Source organism: Solanum tuberosum, unplaced genomic scaffold (genome assembly GCF_000226075.1).
Source record: "Solanum tuberosum cultivar DM 1-3 516 R44 unplaced genomic scaffold, SolTub_3.0 scf00119, whole genome shotgun sequence".
Lineage (NCBI taxonomy): Eukaryota > Viridiplantae > Streptophyta > Magnoliopsida > Solanales > Solanaceae > Solanum > Solanum tuberosum.
The window spans coordinates 613,187-640,242 of NW_006239045.1; the positions used below are offsets into that span (position 1 = coordinate 613,187).

The 27,056-nt window shown below is 37.2% G+C and overlaps 1 protein-coding gene across 1 annotated transcript; it reads right to left on the reverse strand.

Annotated features, from left to right (window-relative positions):
* Window positions 1–24,086: 24,086 nt before the first annotated feature.
* LOC107061156 (uncharacterized) lies at window positions 24,087–25,699 on the reverse strand. The gene is made up of 3 exons (XM_015309992.1): window positions 25,449–25,699; window positions 25,301–25,359; window positions 24,087–24,988 (listed from the first exon to the last, which is right to left on the reverse strand). Exons 1-3 carry the CDS (start codon window positions 25,697–25,699, stop codon window positions 24,087–24,089), a joined length of 1,212 nt encoding a protein of 403 aa, XP_015165478.1.
* Window positions 25,700–27,056: the final 1,357 nt, after the last annotated feature.

Genomic DNA, 27,056 nt, shown 5'->3' on the forward strand with positions numbered 1-27,056 from the left:
TGTGAAATAAATATTTGTAATAGTTATTTATAAATGCACAGAAACAAGTTAATTTTGAGCAAGTTTGATTTGTATTCGTTTCTGCTTCCTCTCACCATGCATAATGTTTTCGTCACCATATTATATTTTGGAATTCCTTTATTTCGTGCGCTTATTATATTTGTGTGTTTGTGAGTTGTTTGTGGACGTGAGTATTTATTTCAAGCTTGTATTTTTTTATTTTTAAAAATGTGTTATTCATCACACATTTTGTTACTATTTATGTTATTTTTAAAAGTTTATATTAAATAATATGGGATTTACGTGCAAAGCACGTTTCGAGAGACTAGTCTACCATATATATAGGGAGAGGGAGCAAACCAAATTTTTGTAATAAAATAGAGTTAATATTGCAAAAGGTCACTCAACTAAATTTATTATTAAAAAAAATTGCTATGGCAAAATACATTACTATTTTTTTGTTATGTAAACATAAACCCATAAATAAATAAAATTTCATTAAGAGATTTTTACGGAAAATACTTTTATGGAATTACTTTATATTCAAAAAAGTTTTCAAATTTCAGAAATTATTTTTCAATACAACTTTGATTTTTTTTTTTTCAAGTTTCAACAAAATCTATGTAAACACTAGCTAATTATACGGTGGAGTTACAAAGAAAAAAATTGTGGAGTTACTATTATATTAATAAAATAAGCTTCAGTACTAATGGAACACTTTCAAGAAATACTTGTGTTCCAGATTCTTTTTATCGATTAAAATAGACATACTTTCAAATAATTTGTCAAAATATGTTAAGAGAAACCAAAACCCAACACCATCCCCGTCGGCCAAAAAATTCAATGTTTGCTTCTATTGCTACCAATTTCCAACACCAATCTCAGTAGCCTGGGTCATAATTCGAGCTTTTGGCCAAAATCATCCTTAAACTATACCCCAAATATAAACTACATCCTTAAAATATTATTCTTAGCAGAAACATCCTTCAAGTATTTAAAAGTAAACAATTTTCATCCTTCTACTTGAATTTATCATAAAACTTACAGATACAAAAATCAAGTCATCCCTTCGTAATTATTATTCTTAGCTACGCCAAAAATACTATTGTGAACTTTTTCGGTAATTGAGTTTAGCATTATACAAAATCTTTTAATTTGATAGTTTTTTTTTTCATTTATTTTTCATGTAATTTGATATTAAGAATATTATTAGTTGAAATATGTTTCTTTCTCAATTGAATATGCTAGAAGCGGCATTTGTTGGAGACTTCCGCTTCTAGAAACTCAAATGCGAGACATAATCAATACTTTAATCACTTCAATATCATATTAACCCAAAAATTTATTGATCTAAATACAATTTGGCTATGAAAAAGGTAAAGATAATTAGCTCCAGCTTCTTTCTGTTACTAAATGAGAAAAAGAGCAGATTATGTATCCTCTCACCTTCCAAACAATGTTTGTTTCAGTAAGTAATAGTGTCTAAGATTTTTAATATTTTTTTCAAGAACTTCTTATAGCAGATGTAATGAAATTATGCAGGAAAACTTTTGTTGATAGTCACGTGAACATATCATATTTTTGTGGATCCCTTAGATTTTTGACGATAGTTTAGCAAGTCAATATTTTTTTTAATAATAAATTTGATTGAGTGATTTTATTGATACAAATGGTAAGTTGAGTGATTTTACTAATATAAATGTCTAAGTTAAGTGATTTTATTGATACAAAATAAAGTTCAATGACTTTACTAAATAAATTCTCAAAGTTGAGTGACCTTTTGAGATATTAACTCTACTAAAATATAATGGCAGTATGATAACATAAAAATAACAAATTTGAGGAGAGATGACAGGTATGGAAGAAAATATATTGTGTAATCATTAATATGTATTAATTGTTCAATTTAATTAGAAATTAAAAGGAATGTAGACACATTAAATAAATTGCAGTTATTTTTGTGAATGTTTTAATTGCAATTATATTTGTGGATGTTTTAAATTAAATAAAAAAAAAAGAAGAGGAGAAACACCATAGAATTCTTTTGAAAGAAAAAACGGAAGAAAAAGAAGGTAAAAGAAAAATACTTTCTAATATTGCTTACATTGACTTATTAAAGATAAATAACCTAATGACTATTAGGAGAAGCTTTCTTAAAAGAACAAATCAACAACTATAAGAGAGACAACAACAACAAAAAATCCGGTATAGTATAATATAGGATAACAAAAACATGATAGAGAAGGTGTTAATTGGATGGTTTTGTTTGTTGGGAGGTACACGGTAACTTCTCATCAGATTGCGGGGAAATGATCATATTGCTTTGCAAAACTTCATCCCAATTCAATTTCTTTAACTTATCAATGAATTCATAAGACAAAACTACGCGAGAAGCTTCTCCTTCTTTTATTACTCTCATCCATTCTCCTTCTGATGTTGACATTATTTCTCTATCAATTGATTCAATTCAATAAAAGGGAGAAGAAAATTTTTGGTTGGGAAAATTTGTCTTTCTCTTGTGCTATATTTATAACAAGTATTGCATAGGTATCTTTAACTTTTGCAACTTCATAAATTTAGCTATTTTTTAGATTTTCTATGCATAATTAATCTTTGCCTTTTAAAGACATATGTTTACACCTATGTATCACGACACTTAGAGGGTGTTTGAATTGACTTAAAAATTGGTCAAACCTATTTTTATGTTAGTTTTTGACTTCTGAAAGTGTCTGACAAATATAAAAAATAACTTAAAATAAGTCAAAAATGACTTAAAATAAATTAGAAAGTGTTTGACAAGGTTAAAATGACTTGAAATAAGTTTAAAATGACTTAAAATAAGTCAAAAACCAAAAGTAGGTCTCCTCCTACTTTTTATTTTTTGACTTAAAAATCATTTCAGTTTGACTTTTTATTGTTTACTTAAAAACTACTTCTTTTTTAGGTCAATTCAAACAAGCTCTTACTATATGACACAACTACCATAAAAATAAGTAATTACTTACCAAAAATGAATCAATGATGATTTATATGTCAACTAGTATTTGATATATTTTTTCAACATAATTAAGACATATAGCATCTATTGAAAGTTACTAATTTTAGTGTATGTGCCTCACAACTTTTAATCTAGGGATTATTAATAAATTTATTTATAAGAATAGTGGCTATTTAGAACAATGCATAAGTTAAAATTTAGTTGACATAAAAATAAAAAAACAAAGCATTACAGATGTGTAAATTCCAATTCTTGATGATTGTTTTATTAGTTAAATGTTGAAAAAAAAAAAAACCTTAATTCCCTTCCTTATTGAAAATTGAAGTCATACTAGCAATGAAATTTTCTGCTGAAATTAAAAAAAAAAAGGATTTTCATAGAAAAAAAAGTGTTGTTAAATCCAGTTCATTACCGCGGAAATTAAAATCTTCTTCCCTATATTTTTTTTGGCCAATTTTTGAAGAGTCAAAGTACTTATTTTCTAAAAAAAAGTGTTTATTTTGAAAAGAGTTGAGGCATTTGATCAAATTTTTAAATAAAAAAAATTAAGTGCTTCACGAAAGTTATAAAGATAAATTTTCCCATAAGCACTTTTGAAACCTTGATCAATCAAAAATTTTGATCTAATATTTTTCATGTGTTTTTTAAATTGATTATCCGAACGCCCCAAAACCACTTATTATTGTATGAGAAGTTTTTGGGTAAGAAAAAGAGCGACTTGGGGTGATTTCCAATCATTTTTCATCAAGAACCTTCGTAAAGGTAAGTAGTTTGTTCCCCGATTCGGTACTTTGATTTCTGGCTTTAGAGATGCTAATTGTGGCCCTATGGGAGAGTTTGGGTTCATCCAAAGGTGGAAAAAACTCGGGTTTATGAGGATTTTAGTGTGTAAGACCTTTGGGTTGTTTATAAACACAATTGTTCTTGATATAATTACCATAATTCTCTAATGTAACCATAAAACCGATAGTTTTATGTGAATTAATGGTGGGAAAGTCTTGTATTGGATGGAAAAATTATGAGGTTGATATCAGTTTGGGATTAAGGTATAATCCAAGAATGTTAGGCCAACTGTGATTTATTTTTTACTTGTGTTCTAAATTAAACCGAGAACAAACAAAAGCTTCACAAAAAGAGTCAAAAGTCTGTGATCAAACTTCTACAATAGTTTTTTGGCATTCAGGCAGGTTAGGTTTAACCAAGTAGTCAGACATGTCTTTTATTGCATAATAACTTATAAATTATCGAGCGATTGCATGTATAGGTCTTTGGGTACGAAATCTGGGCAGATGAACACGAGTTATGGTTGTTTAGGATAATAGGCATTTTTTATTGCTGATGTTGACCTTATGATTGTTGTTGGCTGTTATTCTATGGGTGTTAATCTATGGGTAATTGGGTTACAAGCTAGAAAACTATCCAGGAAGAGTCGTTTAGTGTAGGTGAGGTTGTGTTGTTTTCCATTTATGTTATATGTGATTGCTAACTGCTTCATTAATATTACTTGTATATGTATGGTTAGGGAAATGGGAGGAGTATAAATTGAAATGTTATTTTGTTGTCATTCTTATGCAATAAATGTGTTTATTTGGGTGTAAAAGTGTGATTTAATTCATTGTGATTGTGATTATCTGTTGGCTCGGGTACCACGCCTTTTACTTCTACTTAGTGTAATTGTTACATATTGATTCATGAGTTGTCGAGATTTGTATTTAAATGATGAGATGGTTTTTGTATATACCAAAATTACATGTTAAACATTGTAGATGATGTCTTAGGGGTCCTTGGTGTTTCAGGTTACATGAAAGTTATGATGAATCAAATATGGGTGGTTGTTATGATTTTGGATATTATATGTCTCAAGTGATTGTTAAGTCGGGATGTTGATTGGGAGTTTTCTTATTCACAAGCTTGCACTGTATTGTTAGTCTGGCGGTCTAGAAAATATTTGATAAGGGGGATTTGAGTCAAGGTGGTTTAGTAAGAGTCTAGTAGGTAGTGGAGGACCTAGAAATTTTACCAAGTGGGTTCAACATATAAAAATATAAATACGAAAGAAGTTTTCATTTCTTGAAACCTATACATAATACTATCATCAGAAACAATATTAAAGAGATTTTTTTCTACGAAAGACATAATACATCCACTAATGAAGTCATCATCCATTCGATTTTGCAATTCACTTTTCATCAACTTCATTACCAAAGAAGCTCTTTCAATTGAAGCAGTGGCCATGGCAGGAGCAATGCAAATTTTACATGGCGAAATACAAGGGAATAATTTAAATACTTCCTTGCCTTGACTAGCTTTTCAGAAAGATCATCAAGTCCTTTTAGGTTAAAGAACATTTCATCAACATCACGGACATTAACAATATAGGTCTCTAACTGATTCTTAAGAGTAACCATCATATTTTCACCAAAATCATCCGGATATAATTAAGTGATTCTCAATATTTTCTTGATGTCAAAATTAGAAAACGAGTCAACTGGATTCAAGTAAGCAACTCCAATAAACAAATTTGTTCTCACCTCATTAAATCGATCATTGAGTTCTTGAAGTTTTCAATCAATAATCTTAAAAAAAAACTTCAACATGATAATGATGTGAGACAGTATACTCAACAAATTTGCATCGAGATCTTCCAAAATTAACATAGAACTCATAAAAAATTAGGTATCAAAATGTCATACTTAACACAAAAATGTAGATACATTCTCGATAAGTGAATCTCATCCTTCATTCCTTGGATTTTGCATTTATCTCTTCACCACTTTAACAAGTAGAATGACATTTGCAATATCGTGTTCTTTCCTCATTTGTAATCGCCAAAATATCTTTCATCAAGTGCAATAGGAAAGCAATCTCAAATGTTTGACAAACTTTAAGATATCATGTTGCCTTGACTCTCTCTTCAACATATTCGTAATCAAATGCAATATGAAAGCAATCTCAAATGTTTGACAAACTTTAAGATATCATGTTGCCTTGACTCTCTCTTCAACATATTCGTAATCAACAACAATAATATTAAGAACATCAATAACAGAGCCTAACATACTAATTGAGTTCTTAAAAGGTTTATAGTGTGAACCCCAATGAGTATTAACAGCTCTAGCAAGATCGAGTTCTTGATTCAAGCCCTTACTAGTTTCAACATCACTCATATCTAGTGCCTATTGAAATTTTTTAGCTTGAGATTCTTGAAGTTCATCCATGCGTTTAAAAGAACCTCCCACAACATTTAAGATATTAGAAACCAACAATACAAGTTCTCCAACTTGAATACATTTTTTAAATACCCCGACATGAGTCAACTGAAGTTGATGAGTAAAACAATGGATTGCATGAGCTGATCTACTTTCTTGTTGAATCAAAATTTTAAGGCCACTTAGTCGCCCTTGCATATTGCTTGCTCCATCATAGAATTGCCCACATATATGAGATACACTCAAAGAATATTGAGTAAGATAGTTAACAATTGCTTCTTTTAAACATAAAATACTAGTATTACGAACATGAACAATCCCAATAAACCTTTCAACCACAAATCTCCATTTATCAACATATCACTAAACAATTTTCATTTGCTCTTTACATGACACATCACAAGATTCATCGACTAGCAATGAGAAATAGTCACCATTTAGATCTTTCATAATAGCTTTAATTGTTTCAAGCTTACATGCAGTGATGATATCTTTTTGAATTTTATGAGAAGTCAACTGATTATTTTTTGGAGATTTTTTCAACACAAGATCTCTAATTTTATCACACCGCCTCGCATACCATGAAAGAATTTCAAGAAAGTTACCTTTCTTCAATTGTTGATTCAAAAGGAGTTTCACCACCTCAACTAAAGCTTTTAAATAAATTATGTGCTCTAGTTTGGCTTGATTAAATAGCTTAACAAATGCAGCTTGAATTGATTGATCTTGTCGCATTATATCATCATACTTTTTCTTTGCTTGGTTGTGAGCACTATTCGATCCACCAACATGTATATCTAATATTTTCTTTTTGTGTCAACTACTATTTCTATGCCACTTGAAATAGTCTGATCACGAGATTTAATTATGTTTGGTAGGTGAAGACGATGATGATCTCCGACAACTTCTACTCTTCTTTCCTTATGATGAGAGTTGCATCGTATTTTCTTTATGCCTTGTATCTTCTTAGTAGCTCTTGTACCTGTTTAGACTAGTTCCTTGGGAGAGTTTTTCAATATATTGTAAAACACGATCCTTGTTCTTGAGCTTTCATATTTATTCCAGTATATTTAAATAAATTCTTTATGTTTATTAGTTTTCGCATTGCCCATTTTAAAATTGGGTGTTAAGGGTTCTCCTATCTAGATATTAGAATAGGTGCCCGAACGGTTCGGTGGGTTTGATTCATGACAACAGAAAACTACATTATGCTCGCTCATTGTTAGTACCTAATCAATACACGTAATATAATAGTTCCATGATAAAATTTAGAGATTAGGTAACAAAATCACTATCTATAATAAGAAATAAGCATTATGATCTTAATGATCCATGAGAATCCAAGATCCGTCTTCATGTTTAACCATTTATTTATTCTTCTCGAGCCACCACGCTACAACCATCATCTACCTTATTCATGAGAGCAATTTTTCAATTTATCTTCAACTTGAACTCTCATTTTACCCCTTGAGTTTCAACAATATTGTGCAAATAAACCTCCAAAATATGATAGTTTATGTGGAGAAGAATTATTTTAAAATGGGACTAAAAATAAAGATTGTATAAATGAAATATGTAGAGAAGTAATTTTCTTTTTAACAAAACAACAATGAAAACAAACTATCAAACAAAAAGAAGAGGGGAATGAATTTAAGAAAGAGAAATAAAAGAAGATGTAACACCTCATACTTGGGAGAGGTAACAAAGGGCTAATGGGTAGGTCCACAACCCTAAAACAGACCATGGACCCTTCACTGAAGCCTAAACGGCTCGTGAAAGGGACCACATGACATTTAGAGGTAGTGGGTTAACTGTTAAAGGAAGCCTGAAAAGGGTCACCTAGACGGCTCCCTATACGGGTCGTATATGGTTGGATGGTCCGTTTAGGAAAAATTGTCCAACCGTCCAGGGTTGCCTGGATTTTTTATCACCCGGAAGGAACACTAAACGTCTAGTGAAGCTTTAAATGGTCCGTTTAGGGGTCCATCTAGGGTCACATGCCAGCTTTTAAGTTAAGTTTAACTTCAAAATATCATATCTCTCACCATATAACGTATTAGGGGGGCCATTACGTAACAAATTAAAGGTCTGATTCCTTTTTTCAACGCCACAAAATTTGCCTCATTTTGAGATTGGAGTAAAAATTTATGCCCATTTTAGTAAGGCCATGTTACACAGTTGAGGTTTCACGAATGGATATACGAAAGGTGAAGTGTTTCTCGGACCGTGGAGCCCTAAACGGTCCATGAAGCTTTCCTTTTAAGGCACTCCATCAGTTTTTAAGTTAGGGCCATTTTGGTCTTTCCCTTATGTGTTTGGTACTTAAGCTACGTTATTTTAATCCTTATTCTAAGCCTAAACTGGGATGTTTTCACCTAGTTAAGGGCTTAGAAAGTGTAAATTATTTCTTTACGTTCATTAACACTTCAAGTCATTAGAACAAGGTTCCAAGAGGAGGCAAAGCTAGGGTTTCGAGCGTTCTTCAAGCTTTGTCGATTTCGCCTAGAGATTCGTTCTTTCAGGTATGTAAGGCTATCATAGTGTTGGACTAATTAATCCTCATGCCCTACATCTACTTTCAAACCAATAAAAGAGTAATCTAGGGTTCTATCCTTAGATTTGAGTATTCTTGAGATGAGTTGATATTGAGTTCTGAGTTGTTGAGTTGCTGATTATTGAATTCCTATTTCTAATTATTGAATTGTCGTATATTGTATATTATGATATTGAGTTGATGTTCATGTATATTTTCCAGCATGAACCCTATTCCTAAGTATATAGTGAGTATCTTTAAAAAAAATAATTGGTTAAACTGAGTTTTGAGAAAGTAAAGAGGAGTTTGAGAAAAGCTTAACCAAGATTTGAGCAAGAGTATAAGGGAACTAAGTATTTCCCAAACGTTTCATTTTTATATGAAAAAAAAGAGTATTATTTTGAGAAAGGTAAAAGAGTTTTCAGAAAGATTGAGTACATAGTAGTTACCTCTTAAAGAGGCCTTATTGAGTAATTATCTCAACCCAGAGAAATGTATACTTTTAAGTTGAGCAAAGAGAACCATTGTTTTTGAAATGAGTAATAAGTTCAGAGATATTTTAGAGAAGTTACCTCTTTTAAGAGGATAGTTTGAGAAATTATCTCAAACCAGAGAAAGAGTATGTTTTATACATTTGAGCAAGACTATATATTATTGGGATTAGTATTGAGTACCGATATGGGGATGAGTTCAGACAACTCAAAATCCTCATAAACCATGTCTTGCCAACATGGGTACTAGATCATATTTTTTAGATGAATCCTTATTGCTTAGTGGATCCACTTAGTTGAGAGGTTCTATACCCCGGCACGGTATGGGATAGTTCTGGCAGCGCGGGCGAGACGTTGTATCATCACTTAGCTCATACTGATGGTTGTTAGTGAGAGTATCTCCGAATAGAATTAAAATGTATTTTCATATAACACTTATTATGTTGAGTTCAGACATGAGTAAGTATTTTGTAAAATTTTAAATGATTTAACTCATTTATATCTTTACATTCAGCTTGAGTATATTTTATATATTGCTATCCTTTCTTTTAGTTGTTTTGCTTCGGTTGTATTACATACTCGTACATTCAATGTACTGACGTCATTTGACCTGCATCTTTTTGTAAAGCAGACACAGGTGTTCAGGATCATCAACTGGTGCTCCGTTGAGATTACACTACACTCCATACAGTTTTGGTGAGCCTCCTTGCATTCTGGAGGACTTCACATTTACTTTCAGTTTAGTTGTTTTGAGGCATCGTGAGTCTTGTCCCAACACATATCTTAAACATTAGAAGCTTCATAGATAGATAGAGCCAACAAATCTCTCAGTCCTTTCTTTCCTTTAAAGATGTTTCACAAACTATTATAATTATTTCAATGAGTACTTTTAGACATTCGAGTTGAGTTTTATTTTGAGATTAAATTCTGTTTTGAGTCTATTATTGCTTGACTGAGTCTTCCGCTAAGTAGTTAGACATGCAAAAGGTTCTTTTGGGGATAAAAAATGGTTCTCGAGTGTCGGCCACGTCCAAGGTGTAGGCTCGGGGCGTGACAAACTTGGTGTCATTATACAGAGTTTAGAAGTCCTAGGGTGTCTATGAAGCCGTGTCTAGTAGAGTCCTTATAATCGGTGTAAAGCGCGCCACATCTATAATTGGGAGTGTACGACATTTAGGAACATTTCACTTTATTCTTACTCATATTCGTGTGATAGAGTTCAATTCTATAAACAAAAGTTCTTCTAATTCATACTTACGCGGGTCTTTTCCGATCATACCTCCACGAAGAGATTTTTAAAGACGTCCTGCTAAAAGGAATGCTACTCCTCAAGGTCTAGAAGCTTTTAATTCACCAGAAGTGCAACCCCCTCAAGGAGCTCTCACCAATGTTGAGTTCAGGAATGCTATTCAGATGCTAACTCAGGTTGTGGGGCTGGTCAACCAGGAGCGGGTCGTCAGGATGTAGCTGATACATCTAGAATCTATGAATTCTTGAGAATGAATCCCAAAGTTCACTGGGTCGAAGGTCATTGAGGATTCAGAGAACGTTGTGGAATAGCCTCAAAAAGTGTTTGAGGTAATGTGTTGCTGATACAGAGCGTTTAGAATTTGCCTCATATCAGCTCAAAAGTGTTGCTAGGATATGGTATGAGCAGTGGAAGAAGAATAGGGCAGAGAGAGTACCACTTTTGAGTTGGGCTGTGTTTGAGGATGCTTTCTTGGGGCGCTTCTTTCCCCGAGAGCTAAGGGAAGCTAAAATGAGAGAGTGCCTGAAATATAAAATAGGAAGATGTGAGTGTGTATGAGTACAACCTCAAGTTTACTCAGCTATCCCACTTTGCACTGAGATGGTGGTGGATATGAGTAGCAGGATGAGTTTGTTCGTGTTTGGGGTATCTCGCCTATCAAATAGGGAAAGTAAAACAACTATGTTGATAAGGGAAATGGACATAGCTAAACTCATGATTCATGTGCAGCAGGTTGAAAAGGATACATTAAAAGATAGAGATAAATTTCGCAATAAGAGGGCCAAGACAACAAGTAATGAAAGTGGTCAGCAGAAGACTGGAAATGGGAATTAGTCATTTTTTTAGCAGAGGTCACCTGGACCTGCTCCATCTTCAGCTAGTGCATCTGCACCAAGAAACAGAAATGATCGAAGGAATCAGAGTTTTTAGAATTTCAGAGCTCGGGGTACTCAGTCTCAGGATAGTATGGCACAAGAGGCTAGAGGGACCCCAACTTGCACTAGGTGTGGAAGGAACCACCCAGGAAAATGTTGTGATAGATCTAATGGTTGTTTCAAGTGTGGTTAGATGGGTCATTTTATGAGAGAATGCCCTATGAATAGGCAGGGTAATGGGGGCAATAGAGCCCAATCTTTTTTAGCAGCTCCAGCATATAGAAATGCTTAGAGAGGAGCTACTTCAGGAATAGGCAAAGGTACGAACTGTCTATATGCTATATCTAATCACCAGGATTAGGATGACTCACTAGATGTTGTCACTGGTATGCTTAAATTCTTTACTTTTGATATTTATGCCTTACTTGATCCAGGTGCGGGTTTGTCGACTCCATATGTAGCCATGAGGTTCGACATTTCCCCCAAATAACTTCTTGATCCCTTCAGCGTTTTCACACATGTGGGTGAGTCTATTCTAGCAGAAAGAGTCCATAGTGATTGTACCATCTCTATCTGTCACAAGGACACTATGGCTGACTTAGTTGAGCTACACATTGTGGACTTTGATGTTATTCTAGGTATGGACTGGCGTCATGCTTGTTATGCCTTAGTCGATTGTAGAACTCGAGTAGTCAAGTTTCAGTTTTCTAATGAGCCAATTTTAGAGTAGAGGAGTAGTTCGGCATTGCCTAAAGATCGCTTTATTTTATAACCTTAAGGCCAGAAAGTTAGTTTCTAAGGGATGCATCTATCAATTAGTCCGAGTTAATGACTTTAGTGTTGAGACATTGCCTATTCAGTCATTTCCAGTTGTGAGCAATTTTCCAAAGATCTTTCCAGACGATCTTCTCGAATTCCCTCCTGAGAGATAAATAGACTTCAGAATAGACATTCTTCCCGATAGTCAATCCATTTCTATTTTGGCATATATAATGTCTCCGGCTGAGTTGAAAGAGTTAAAAGAGAAGTTGATAGATCTTCTTGATAAGGGTTTCATCTGGCCAGGTGTCTCACCTTGGGGCGCTCCGGTCTTATTCATGAGGAATAAATATGGTTCCCTTAGGATGTATATTGATTATTGTCAATTAAACAAGGTCACCATAATGAATAAGTATCCTCTTTCGAGAATTGATGACCTTTTCGACCAAATTCAAAGTGCAACTTGTTTTTCTATGATAGATGATAACACTCAAATCACCATCTAAAACCAATTAAAAGTGTGAGCGATCGTAGTTAGTAAAAAAACCCAAATGAAGAGTCGGGGTTGAAACCTACAAGGAATGGTATATCGTAGAGAATTCCTTATCAAGAAATTTGGACTTTAAATTAGCTCTTTTGCAATAATAAGAACAATTGGGTGGATGGTACCACCAATAATATAAACATTTGATTATAAATTTTTGCACTTAAACTAAATATCAAAGGAATCAAGAGTTAACAAGTAATCTAGTGGTACGGGGATTAGAAATTGATTTCACATAAGGGTGATTGTATTGCTCTACAGTGATAAAGATTCATTAATAGGCTAAGTCTTCTTGATTGACGGTAATCATCTTTCGATCTCAAAGCATCCATGCCTAGAATCTTCTTTTGGTCTCATCTAAATGTCAATCCTAAACAACCCAATACCTTACTTTTTTCTCTCTTTTAAGAAGAGGGCAAATAGATCTGATGACCCTGATACTTCCAAACTTACACCTTAATTAAGAGAAATAAACGGTCGAAGTCAATTTATAGAACTCAACGTGAGTTGAGGTCGATCCCAGAGAGAATTTCTTTCCAGAAATGATTTCACTGTCGCGTTTTACTCAAATTTCATTATTATTTCCTAAAGAAACAATTACGGAAAGTAAAATGGGTTTAGTTGTGATTTTCTAGTAACTAAGATTTGTAATCAAAATCCAGATTAACAATTAACAGAGTGTTCAGTTCTCAAGTTGTTTTGATGATTAAAAGAAACCAAGATTGTGTTCCCCATAACGTTACACCTAATGTTCTTCCATAGTTGAGTTTCAGGCAATTTATCTCTACGATGAGTTAGATATATCTGATACTTCTTAGTCTAATAAGATAATGTTCACTCATGTCCTCTAAGTCCCAGAGTGTTACTAGTTTTCCCTTCGTTTACAATGGTGTTAAAGTTCTTTTCTCTCGAACTCAAACTTTGACTCCATTTCTTCAAGTTAATTTAGCTTTTTCCTAACTATTGCTTTTCTCTTGAACAAATAATAGATACAGGCTCAATCCAATGCGTGCACTCATTAGAATACGTTAATAATGAAAACTAGATTATAATTTGCAAACATAAATCGTCTATCACTCATTTTACGGAATTACAATTCGATTCACGTCATAGATCCCACAATCCCAGTCGTGGTATTTAACCACTCATGATTTCACGTAAATATTCAGAAATATAGAATGAAAACATGTTTAGAAAGTACTTAAGAGAATAAGCAAATCAACAAGCCACTTCGATAATTCAAGAACCGAAAATCCAAACTTCGAACTTAATTCAATGTTAAAATAAAAAACAAAAAACTGAGAATAATGGAAACTTGTTCGTCATTCAAGGTAAGATGAGATAAAAAAACAAAAACGATCTAATTAATTCAAATAAGGTGTTTTAAAAAGTCCTACTCGAAGTAGGACTGAACTGTCGGACACTTCACGACCACTTTTACGACCGTGAAGCCCTTCGTGGTCTTCACTTGGACTCACCCAAAACAAGATCTTCAAGACCTGTACATTGTATCATCACCATAGACACTACCATGAATCGTGACAATGACCATGATCTGTGTAGTTGTCTGTGGTCTTCACTTGGTCAATTTATTTTTCAACTTTTCCTTGCCCATTCACTGGTTTAACTTTACGAACTGCACCAAGACCCATCATAGGTATTATGGTCTGTCAAGTCTCCCGTGATCCTCCCTTAGCATTGCCACAAGTTGCCTTATCAAAGCCTACTCACTGGAAATTACATTACGGACAACACCATGGACCGTTGAAGAGACCACGGTCTGTTTGGGTGTCTGTGGTCTTCAGTTAGAACTCCCTAAGTTTGGGTCTTCAATGCTAGCCTACTGGAAATTGTACTACGGATTTTATCACGATCCGTCTTGATCTTCACGGCCCGTAAAGGCGTCCATGATCTTCACTTGATTTGTCAGCACTCAGATTTTCAGCTTGCATTTTCATCTTTTTTATCTTCTTTCCCTTCCACTTGTTTCACTTGTACAAACACTACCAAACACATTATATCCACATAAATACACTCGATTCTAGTATCAATTCTTAGTTTTCAAGCATCAAATGTGCCAAGATTTTGCGGCACATAAACACCCTCAACTTAGAACCATTACTTGTCCTCAAGTGATGAGAAAACAATACATTCAGCCCTCACATCATTCAAACACTTTTGCACTTACGCAACAGCCATCTCAAGTACAATTTGTGTCCAAAACCATGAATCTAACATGCAAGGATCAATATATGACATCTCATTACTCATAGTCGATCATGCTTATTCCTGTGAACTATCAGCTAACACAATCTACTCTCAAATGCAATCACTGTGTCCTCACACCAAAGAAGTCCCTCACTCATGATAATTGGGACTAAGTACTACGCTCGCACTCTCAAAGAACTTCTAACACTTAACAACAAACTACCATAGGCTTGCCCTTGCTTTCTATGCTCTATATTTCAAACACCCGGAATAGGATCACTGTAGGACTTTATCAGCTTGTAACATAGGCTCAGGCTAGGGAATGGATATTTGGGTTTGTGAGTGACTAGTCCCTTGGTTTTCTAAAGTTTCATTTGCACACAACTCTTTTTTGAGCGATTCCCTCGTTTTCTTCATTTCAGCACATCCCAAAGACTATTAAATTCTTTTTCTTTTCTTTTCTTCACACTTCCTCTTTTTTTATATGCACTCAGCTCACTGGTTGAACCTTCTTTTTCACTTCTTCTTTCTGCTCGGATTGCAATCACCCTCAACTTAGGCTTTTGGCCTGGGTTGTGACATCGTATCTTCGGAGACCAAAGGATATGATATTTACTAGGTAAGAACAAAAATTAATTTTAGGCTCAAATCGCGTTCAAGTGATAAGCTTTTTATTTGGTTGTTTTATATTTAGCTTTTTTAATGGCTTAACAAAAATGGCCTATTGATCCTTTCCTATCTGGTTATTCTCAGATTTAAGCAAGACTACTCGGGCAAGTTCTAGTTTCTGCTCCTAGTGTTAGACTTCGAGCAAAACTCACACACACACACATGACACAGGACTTCATTCTCCAGTTTCTTGGTTTACCAATTTATTGATCAGACTAGCAATGTTCAACATGCAAGTATCTAAGATGTCATCTAAGGATCCTAACAGTCAAATCTCAGGTCAAGGTAATCATTTCACACAAACTAGCTGCTGCACATCTCAACACACTAACACAAACACAAGACCATAACAGTTTTCACAGTAAACACAGAGTCAACCTCTATTCATTCTAACAGCTAGAATGGCAGGTTGCTCACCACCCCCTCCCCAAACAAAAGACCTTGCCCTCAAAGTCAATAAAGAAAACAAAATAGGGCTATGAAGAGGGGTCATACTTGCGGCGCTCTAGGCACCGGTAGTCGGATTAGCGTCAGAACACTTATCAACGGGTACACTCTCAAAAACCAGCGCAGGATCAGCTTGGCTACCACTCACCGGGACAGATACTCCGCTACCAGAAGTTCCAGCTAAAACTGCATCTCGTTGTTGTTGTGCAAATGCTTCTTTTTCTCTAGCTTCCGTCCTTGATGCCTTGCGAGCTTTCTTTTCTTTCCTTCTTTCCTCTATGTACATGTCAGCAGGTATTTCCTCACCAAATTCTCTGGCTCTATGTTTTCTCTTGCCGAATTTTCCCTTAGGGAGTTCTCCCCAGAGATCGTCAAGGGACTGAATGGTAGGCTGCTCACTGAATATCTTCATCAATGACTCTGCCATGACTGGAGTGGGCACCTGTACCGGCTTTTCAGCCAGTTTAGCAACTTGGGTTCGCATCTCAGCCAAGTGTTTCTTGAACTCTTCAATATTGCCAGATCCGACAGCCTGCAACTGTGTTTGGACATGGGCCTCCAAGCTATCCATATTATTCTTCAAAATAGCAAGTTCCTTCCGCATTTCATCTTTTATACTCTTCTCCGCGGCTAACACATCGCGCTCTATGAGCTGGGGCATCTGGTGGACAATTTGGTCGACCAAAGTACTGGTCTGTCGTTGATCTGCAACCAACCTTTCAGGGAAAGAAGTGGGAAGAATGATATAAGTACATGTAGCCTAGAAGGTTGAAGCTGGTGGCGATGATGGTACCCCCGAAGCTGGCTGTGATTATTCACTCTGCTTAGTTTGGTCTGTAACCTGTGGGATGACCACTGGGGTATGAGATACTACCGCTAATGGTCCCACTACTCCTGATTTCCTCCTATAAAGAGGATTGTTGACATCCTGAATTTTGGAAGCTGCATTTATCTTGTACGCCTCCACCGGTTTATCCACCAACTTATTTGGGGGAATATTTGCCTGCAAACAAAGCTTCCCTATCAGACAAGGAAACGACAAACCTGATCGCTCATTCAAAGCTCTATCTTGCATCTCCATGGCGATGATGTGACCCGCATTCACAAGGTAACCAGCCATGAGGCAGGCGACCAAAGATGCTAGTGATGGAGACAGTGTATTATCATTTGCTGTGAGTCGCAGCTGTGACCGAACTATTGACTACCAAACCTTGGCTGGAAACTTGAGGAATGCCTTTGTAATCGACACATATAGATCAGATACCCATGCTACTACTTCTCTTTCTGTAGCAATGAAACTAGCAATCTAACGCATGATGCGCTCTCGCAAAGTAGGATCCTCCATCTTCGATTCACTCGTGACAGCGTGGTGTTTGCCCTCAAATAGTCCTATATAAGCCGGTGCCGTATACTCGGGGCCATGTAGAATCCTATTAATAATTTCCTCAGAGATGTTCACAATCTTAGCCCGCACAATAATTGTATCTAAAGGAGCCAATGTGGTTGCAAGTGTCTTCTGTGCTCGCTTTGTTGTTTCAGTTTCCACAGCAATGTTCATTAGGGTGGCAACGTAAATAACATAGAACTCTCGAGGTAGATGGCCGGTGTATTCCCCAGGAGCATTGCTCATCCATTCAAATTGATGAATTTGAAACAGTCTGTAAATCTCTGGAAATGCCTGGATGTGTGCCATCACTACCCTAGTCTTGGGGCATGAGTGGTCTCTTTCTAAATCCCCCTGATTTGTTCACAATTCCCTTTTCGAAGAACTCCTCTGACCTATTCACCATCAACATAGCCCTGAAACAATCAATCAACTGCTGTCTCACCACTGGGTCAAATTCGCGGAGGTGAACATACTGAACCATTGTATCATCTGGAGTCACCTCATCATCCCCCTCTGCGGCACCTGCCTCTGTCTGAGCTTCAATTTCAGCCTGTGGTCCTACTGCGGGTGGAGATGTGGTTGCATCTTCTTGAGAACCACTTTCAGACTCTGTACTACCTCCTGAATCATCATCCGACTGGCTTCCCGAACCAACATCCAATTTACTTCCCGATTCCTCACCACTATCGGAACTACTACCTCCCTCTTCAGACTGGGAAGAGTATCTTGGAGAATGGCCCTTGTTTTTCTGGATCTAGTAGCTCGAGGTGGGTGATCTTCAGGTGTCACATTTATTTGTACCTCTGAACTACTAGATTCCTGAGTAAGATCACCTTCGGATTGCGAAGCAGTAGGTGAGGAATGTGGAGCTTCGTTCTTTCTTCGGGAAGGCATAGTACCTGAACAAAGCAAATACCCATTAATAACCAATTTCAGAAAAATGACACACTATCATGTACTTAGACTTCCCCTGTGTAATTACATCGTGACGCCTTGCCTTAAGAATGTCATCACCCAATCTATCATTGGGAAGGGCCACAGAATCAAAGGATGAAACATAAATGAAAGTACAAAAATTAAACTTTACAAAATAAAAGTAAACTATACAGGAGCTCACACGGGCCGTGGTAGGTACCACGGTCCGTGAAGACTATCGTGAACAACAGTTAGAGGCATTACTGTGTGGGGCAGTGGACTGGAGTGGATCATGGACGGCTTCACGGTCCGTGAAGTGAACCACAGTCCATGAAGACCGTCATGATCCTACCTAGTGAAATCCTCTTTGGCCGAGTATGGTTCACGAGTGGTTTCACGACCCGTAGTTAATCCCACGGTCCGTGAAGCCCATCATGGACTTACACTTAGCCCTTTTTAGTGGTCTTCTCCCCCGACAAACAGGTATGTCTAATGTTATCCAATTGTGCACAATTATGAAACCTATACACATATTAGTCTAATCAATCGACCATATATATTAATTCCCATTTAATCAATAACAATCTACATCTCACTAAGGCCATAACCACATACCCATGGGAATAGTCATGCATATGACTAAAATTCACCCGAAGTTATTGTCATAACACTCATACAAGTACCATTCATGCTTGCAAACAGGACTCAAACATACAATCAGATCATCATTCATAAGAATTACGGAAGAATTCATTCAACCCATGACTCTCAGCAACCATTTTTACCCAATTTCGATCAACCCACACATGAAAATATCAAATTCAACTGATCCACAACAAGTAGGTATCCCCGATGATCATTCATCAACAATAATGTTCAAATTCGACACAATCAAGGTAGTTTTAACTTGTTGATTGACAAGTTCATGCTTATAACAAGTTACAGTAAACTTACTTTGAATGGAATCAACATTCTCACCCAAAAAACAAAAGAGATGAATCTGACTTCAGTTGATTAATTCGTAGAACTAGGGTTGTGACTCCTTTATGAAATTAGAGCTTGTAGATGATGTAAAATCTTTATAACCTTTGAGTAGCCGTTATTGGAGAGGAAAAAAAGAAGAAAAAATGACCTTTGGCGTTTGAAGCGACCTATATACATTTAGTTTTGAATATTCCTTACGCGTGGGTCGGGTCGGGTGGTCATGACAATGGGTTTGTGACGATGGGCCATGAAGTGGCCCATTAAGGACACCATGGTCCGTAGAGATGTCCGTGGATATGACTTGGGTTGATGATACTTACCTGAGGTTCACGAAAGGCTAAAGGGTTCGTATAGATCTTGACGGACCGTGAACCCTTCCGTGAACCACCTTCCAGTAGCCTCGATTTCCTGTAGGTGGTTGTGACGGAGCATGAGGTCGCCTGTGAAGGGGACCACAGTCTGTGGGACTGCCCGTGAAGGGATTCCTGCACCAATTCTGCAATTTTGAGTCCAAATCTTTCCTGCACACATCAACACACCATGACTCTATAAAATAAAGGAAACTGATAAAAAGGAAACTACCTATTACAATTAACATCTTGGGTTGCCTCCCAAGCAGCGCACAATTTAACGTCACGGTGTGACGCAGGTTACTTGATTACTCAGACTTCATTAAGTTTACATTTCTCCACAATTTTCACTTCTTCAGGAACACTCAAGTATGCCTTGATTCGCTGACCATTTGCATTGAACCTCTCACCTTTGTCATTCTCAAGCTCAATAGCACCCGACTGGAACACCTGAGTTACCTTAAAAGGTCCAGACCATTTAAATCTCAATTTCCTTTGAAACAGACGAAATCTAGAATTCAAAAGTAACACCAAGTCACCAGGAGTGAATGTTCTCTTCTCAATATGCTTATCATGATACAACTTCATCCTCTCATTGTACAATGCAGACCTCTCCTATGCTCTCAAATGGAACTTATCCATTTCATTAATGTGATCCAGTTTGAGGTTTACAATTTCACTCCAACTAAGGTTCAGCTTCTTCAAAGCCCACAGTGCTTTATGCTCAAGCTCAACCGACAAATGACATGCCTTCCCAAACACCAATTGATATGGAGACATACCAATAGGCGTCTTGAAAGTTGTCCGATATGCCCATAAAGCATCATCTAACTTTCGCGCCCAATCTGTTCTATTGCCATTCATTGTTTTAGCCAAAATCGCCTTAATCTCTCTATTGGACATCTCCACTTGACCACTAGTCTGTGGATGATAAAGAGTTGCCACCTTGTTCTGTTTAACCCTGTATTTGGCTATAACCACATACCCCTGGGAATATCATGCATATGACAAAAAATTCACCCGAAGTTATTGCCATAACACTCATACAAGTACCATTTATACTTGCAAATAGGACTCAAACATACACTCGGATCATCATTCATAAAAATTACGAAAGAATTCATTTAACCCATGACTCTCAACAACCATTTTCACCCAATTTCGATCAACCCACATATGAAAATATCAAATTCAACTGATCCACAACAAGTAGGTATCCCCAATGATCATTCATCAACAATAATGTTCAAATTCGACATAATCAAGGTAGTTTTAACTTTTTGATTGATAAGTTCATGCTTACAACAAGTTATAGTAAACTTATTTTGAATGGAATCAAAATTCTCGCCCAAAAAACAAAAGAGATGAATCTGACCTCAGTTGATTAATTCGTAGAACTAGGGTTGTGACTTCCTTTATGAAATTAGAGCTTGTAGATGATGTAAAATCTGTATAACCTTTGAATAGCCGTTATGGGAGAGGAGAAAAAGAAGAAAAATTGACCTTTGGCGTTTGAAGCGACCTATATACGTTTAGTTTTGAATATTCCTTACGCGTGGGTTGGGTCGGGTGGTCATGACACTGGGTTTATGACGACGGGCCATGAAGTGGCCCGTTAAGGACACCACGGTCCGTAGAGATGTCCGTGGATATGACTTGGGTTGATGATACTTACCTGAGGTTCACGAAAGGCTAAAGGGTTCGTATAGATCTTGACGGACCGTGAACCCTTCCGTGAACCACCTTCCAGTAGCCTCGATTTCCTGTAGGTGGTTGTGACGGAGCATAAAGTCTCCCGTGAAGGGGACCATAGTCCGTGGGACTGCCCGTGAAGGGATTCCTGCACCAATTCTGCAGTTGTGAGTCCAAATCTTTCCGGCACACATCAACACACCATGACTCTATAAAATCAAGGAAAATGATAAAAAGGAAACTACCGATTACAATTAACATCTTGGGTTGCCTCCCAAGCAGCGCACAATTTAACGTCACGGTGCGACGCAGGTTACTTGATTACTCAGACTTTATCAAATTTACATTTCTCCACAATTTTTACTTCTTCAGGAACACCCAAGTATGCCTTGATTCGCTAACCATTGGCCTTGAACCTCTCACCTTTGTCATTCTCAAGCTCAATAGCACCCGACTGGAACACCTGAGTTACCTTAAAAGGTCCAGACCATGTAGATCTCAATTTCCCTAGAAACAGACGAAATCTAGAATTCAAAAGTTACACCAAGTCACCAGGAGCGAAGGTTCTCTTCTCAATATGCTTATCATGATACAACTTCATCCTCTCATTGTACAATGCAGACCTCTCCTATGCTCTCAAATGGAACTTATCCATTTCATTAATGTGATCCAGTTTGAGGTTTACAATTTCACTCCAACTAAGGTTCAGCTTCTTCAAAGCCCACAGTGCTTTATGCTCAAGCTCAACTGACAAATGACATGCCTTCCCGAACACCAATTGATATGGAGACATACCAATAGGCGTCTTGAAAGCTGTCCGATATGCCCATAAAGCATCATCTAACTTTCGTGCCCAATCTATTTTATTGTCATTCATTGTTTTAGCCAAAATCGCCTTAATCTCTCTATTGGACACCTCCACTTGACCACTGGTCTGTGAATGATATTGAGTTGCCACCTTGTTCTGTTTAACATCGTATTGAAGCAGTACCACCAACATCGCACATTACCTCAAATGGCTCAGCCAAATATGGGCCAATGATCACTGGTGCATAAATCAGCTTTTCCTTTAGGCATTAAAGGCTCTGAAACATGCCTCGTCAAAAATAAATTTCACCTCCTTCTCCAAAAGCTTGCACCTGGGGTGTGCAATTTTAGAGAAGTCCTTGATGAAACGCCTATAGAATTCGGCATGTCCTAAGAAACTTCGAACACCCTTCACACAAATAGGCAGAGGCAACTTTTCAATCGCCTCAATTTTGGACTTGTCGACCTCTATCCCCTTCTGTGACACCTTCTGCCCAAGGACTATGCCTTCATTGACCATGAAATGGCACTTCTCCCGATTCATCACTAGGTTGGCCTCCTCGCATCTTCGTAGGGCCCTGCTAAGATTAAGCAAACAGTCATCAAAGGTGTCACCTACCACTGAAAAGTCATCCATGAAGACCTCTAGAGTGTCCTCCACCAAGTCTGAAAAGATAGACATCATACACCTCTGGAAAGTCGTTGGTGCATTACATAGTCCAAATGGCATGCATTTAAACGAAAAAGTGCCATAAGGACATGTAAAGGTATTTTTTTCTTGATCTTCAAGAGCAATTGATATCTGGTTGTTGCCAGAGTATCCATCTAAGAAGCAGTTCCACCCTTTTCCAGCCAAACTGTCAAACATCTAGTCCATGAAAGGCATCGGGAAATGATGCTTCAAGGGCCACTTGTTCAGCTTCCTGTAATACATACATAATCGCCATCCAATGACTGGCCTCTATGGGACCAACTCATTATTTGCGTTCACCACCACAGTCATACCACCCTTTTTGGGCACACATTGCATTGGGCTGACCCAGTGACTATCAGAAATGGGTTACACCACCCCAACATCTAACCACTTGATGATCTCCTTATTAACCACCTCTTGCATGGGTGGGTTTAGCCTCCGCTGGTGTTCAATGGTTGGGCCGCAGTCCTCTTTAAGTTGAATCTTATGGGTGTAAATACCTGGAGGTATCCCGATGATGTCAACAATGGTCCAATCAATGGCCCTTTTGTACCTTATCAACACTTTTATCACAGCTTGAACCTGTTCATCGTTCAAATCTACAGCCAAAATCACAGGTAAAGTGTTGTTAGCTCCCAAAAATACATATCTCAGGTGACTGGGTAACTGTTTCAGTTCTAGCACATGTGGCTCCTTAATGAATGGTTTTGCTGGAGGACTTGGCCTGTTTTCATATCCAGGTCCAATTTCTTTGGAGCATAAGAGTGTGCTCCCATACCCTCCAAAGCATTCAAGGTCTCTACATAGTCAGATCGGAAGTCAACTTCAAAATTCATCAACATTGCAGCTAAGTTTTCAACAGCCAACCTCTCTTCAATGGTTGCTCCCATTTCTTCTTCATCAAAAACCTCTATCGCAGACACCATACTCATGTCATGTGTCTTCTTGATGGACCTGCAAATATTAAACTTTACCTCTTCTTTGTTGAGCCTAAATTTCAATTCTCCTCGCTCAACATCTACCAATGCTCGTCCCGTGGCCAGAAATGGTCTTCCCAAAATAATGGGAACCTCAAAATCCACTTCGCAATCCAAGATCAGGAAGTCTGCCGGAAAGATGAACGTGTCCACCTTTACGAACACATCACATAGGATGCCCACAGGTCGCTTCACTGACCCATTTGCCATCATCAACCTCATGGTTGTGGGTTTTGGAACTCCTAACCCCAGTTTCTTGTAGATGGCTAGTGACATCAAGTTTATACATGCCCCTAAATCACACAAGGCTTTTTGCAAATTTTATTGAATCTATAGTGCATGGTATGGTGAATACACCCGAATCCTCTTTCTTTTGTACCAGAGACCTGGTAGCAATAGCATTGCAGTGATGAACATGGTTAGTCATATCAATACTTACAACTCTCTTCTTTGTAACCAAGTCTTTCATGAACTTGGTATATCCTGGCATCAGCTCTAGTGCTTCCACTAGTGGGATATTCACTGATAGTTGTCTCAGCATGGTGATGAATTTAGTGAATTTCCCATCCTCGGCTTTCTTTTTTTGCCTTTGAGGGAAATAAGGAGGTGGTCTTGGGATTTGCTGTAAAGGCAAAGATCCTTTAACCTCTTTTTCTTTTTCTCCTGCTGGTTTTGCTATTAGTTGAGTATCCTCTAAGTCATCTACTTGTTCAGCTTCATCCTCCTCTCTTCCAGCTTGCTCCAACACCTGCTCATGGTTAGTACCTGTAGAAATTGGGTCAGCAAGAATATTACCACTCCTGCTGGCGATAGCCATGCAATGTTTGTCCTTCTTAGGGTTTTGGATCGTGTCACTTGGTAGTGACCCACTCTTCCTCTGATTTAATGAGGCTGAAAGTTGCCCCAACTGCTGCTCAATTTTCTTGATGGAGGTGGTGTAAGAGTCTACCAGTTGACTCATACTGGAGAAATCACCTTTCATCTCCTTTACCCCTGCATCAGTTGATTCAACTTTTTGGAGTACCTTGTCTAACATGTCTACCAGCTTAGACTCGCTGGAACTACCACTTGCCTGGTCTCTATTACTTGGGGGAACATACACACCACTGTGATCATTTCTATACCCAACTCTGTTCTGCCAGTTTCCCTGCTCTCTATTTGCTGGCCTATCATACTGTCCTTTCCTTGAGTAGTTCCGACCTGCATTTCCAGAATTGTAACCCTGGTTTCCCGAGTTATAATTCCATAAACCTCCTTGGTTGCCCAGGATTAACGTCTTTATCTATATCGATATCCTGACCTTCAATACCTGTTTGGCTGCCCCACAATATTTACCTTTTCAGACTTTGAGACAATATGCTTCGTAAGTAGATTTATTTGGGTCCTCATGTGTGCCATATTATGATCCCTTTCTTCTTTTATTTTCCTTTGTTCAGCTAAAAGTTCAAATGTGTACCCAAGATCTCCTACTTCTGCATCCCTGGTGTACCATGCCTAGTTATTCTTTGACACCTCGTCTATCAGTTGCATGCTCTCTGAGAATGGCTTCCTCATAAATGATCCTCCACACACTGCATCAACAACAAGTTTAGTAACATAATTTAAAGATCTATAAAATGTCTGTTTTAGATGTCTCTTAGTGAGACGATGGTTTGGACACTTCTTCAGCTTTCGGCTGAATCTCCACCAGGTGCCATGCATCGCTTCTCCTGGTAGCTGTTTATGGGCACTTATCTCATCTTTCATTTCCATCTCTTTTGACTCTGGAAAGAATCGTTCCAGGAAAGCTTCCTTTAGTTCAATCCAAGTCCTAATTGAGTCATCAGGCATCTCATTCAACCAATTTGTTGCCTCTCCAATAAGAGACAATGGGAACAGTCTCAGTCTCAGTGTTGTCTGGCTAAGTCTCATTGTTGTCTGGCTAACCCTATGAATTTGTTTAAATTTTCATATTGCCACAAAGTTCATCAGATGTTGATTAGCATCATCACCATTTGCACCCCTGAACATACCTTTCAGATTCAACAGTTGAATCATAGTACTGGTGATTGTGAGTTTAACACCTAGAGGTAATGCAGGTAACACTATCGCTCCAGTGGCTCCAGCTCCATCCAAGTCTAAGTCATCATTTTCATACATCATGTGAGCTAGAGGTTGTGCTCTACCCCTTGGAGCTATTGGTTAGCGCTGGGGAGGAATGATTCCATCCACTGCTATGTTTTCGTCCACTGCCCTAGGTTGGTTGTTCACAACATTTGGCTGAATACCTCTTACAACTGTTTTAGCTTCCAATCCAAATCTCAGTCTCTGCACCTCAAGTTCTTGTGCGTTCACCATTTTGCGGATTATTTTTCGGAGTTCTAGATTGTATGGGACTAATAGGGCTCCCTTACTTCTGGTAATTGGCATACACAGTTGAACTCACCTGAAAGAGACACAGACAAAGAACACAACGTAAAATTAGGAAATCTAACTACACTTAGAAAAAAAGGTAGTAAAACACTTTTGAATTGAAATTTCCCGGCAGTGGCGCCAAAATTTGATACGTCCAAACTTACACATCAATTAAGAGATATAAATGGTCGAAGTCAATTTATATAACTCAACTTGAGTATCCCATAGAGAAATTCTTTATAGAAATGATTTCATTGTCGTGTTTTACTCAAATGTCATTATTATTTCCTAAAGAAACAATTACGGAAAGTAAAATGGGTTTAGTTGTGATGTTCTAGTAACTAGGATTTGTATTCAAAATCCAGATTAACAATTAACAGAGTTTTCAGTTCTCAAGTTGTTTCGATGATTAAAAGAAACCAAGGTTGTGTTCCCCATAATGTTACACCTAATGTTCTTTCGTAATTGAGTTTCAAGCAATTTATCTCTACAAAATACAGATGAGTTAGATATATCTGATACTTCTCAGTCTAATCAGATAATGTTCACTCATGTCCTCTCGGTCCTAGAGTGTTACTAGTTTTGCCCTCGTTTACAATGGTGTTAAAGTTCTTTTCTCTCGATATCAAACTTTGACTCCATTTCTTCAAGTTAATTTGGGTTTTTCCTAACTATTACTTTTCTCTCGAACAAATAATAGATACAGGCTCACTCCAATGCGTGCACTCATCAGAAAACATTAATAATGTTTGTCCTCAAGTAAGTCAAGAACACAAAAGGCTCAATAAGGGTGTCTACAATACAAGTGCCAAATCAAAACTACTCTCAATAACATGTTACCCTCAATCATGATCAAAAAGCGTCGAATGATGAC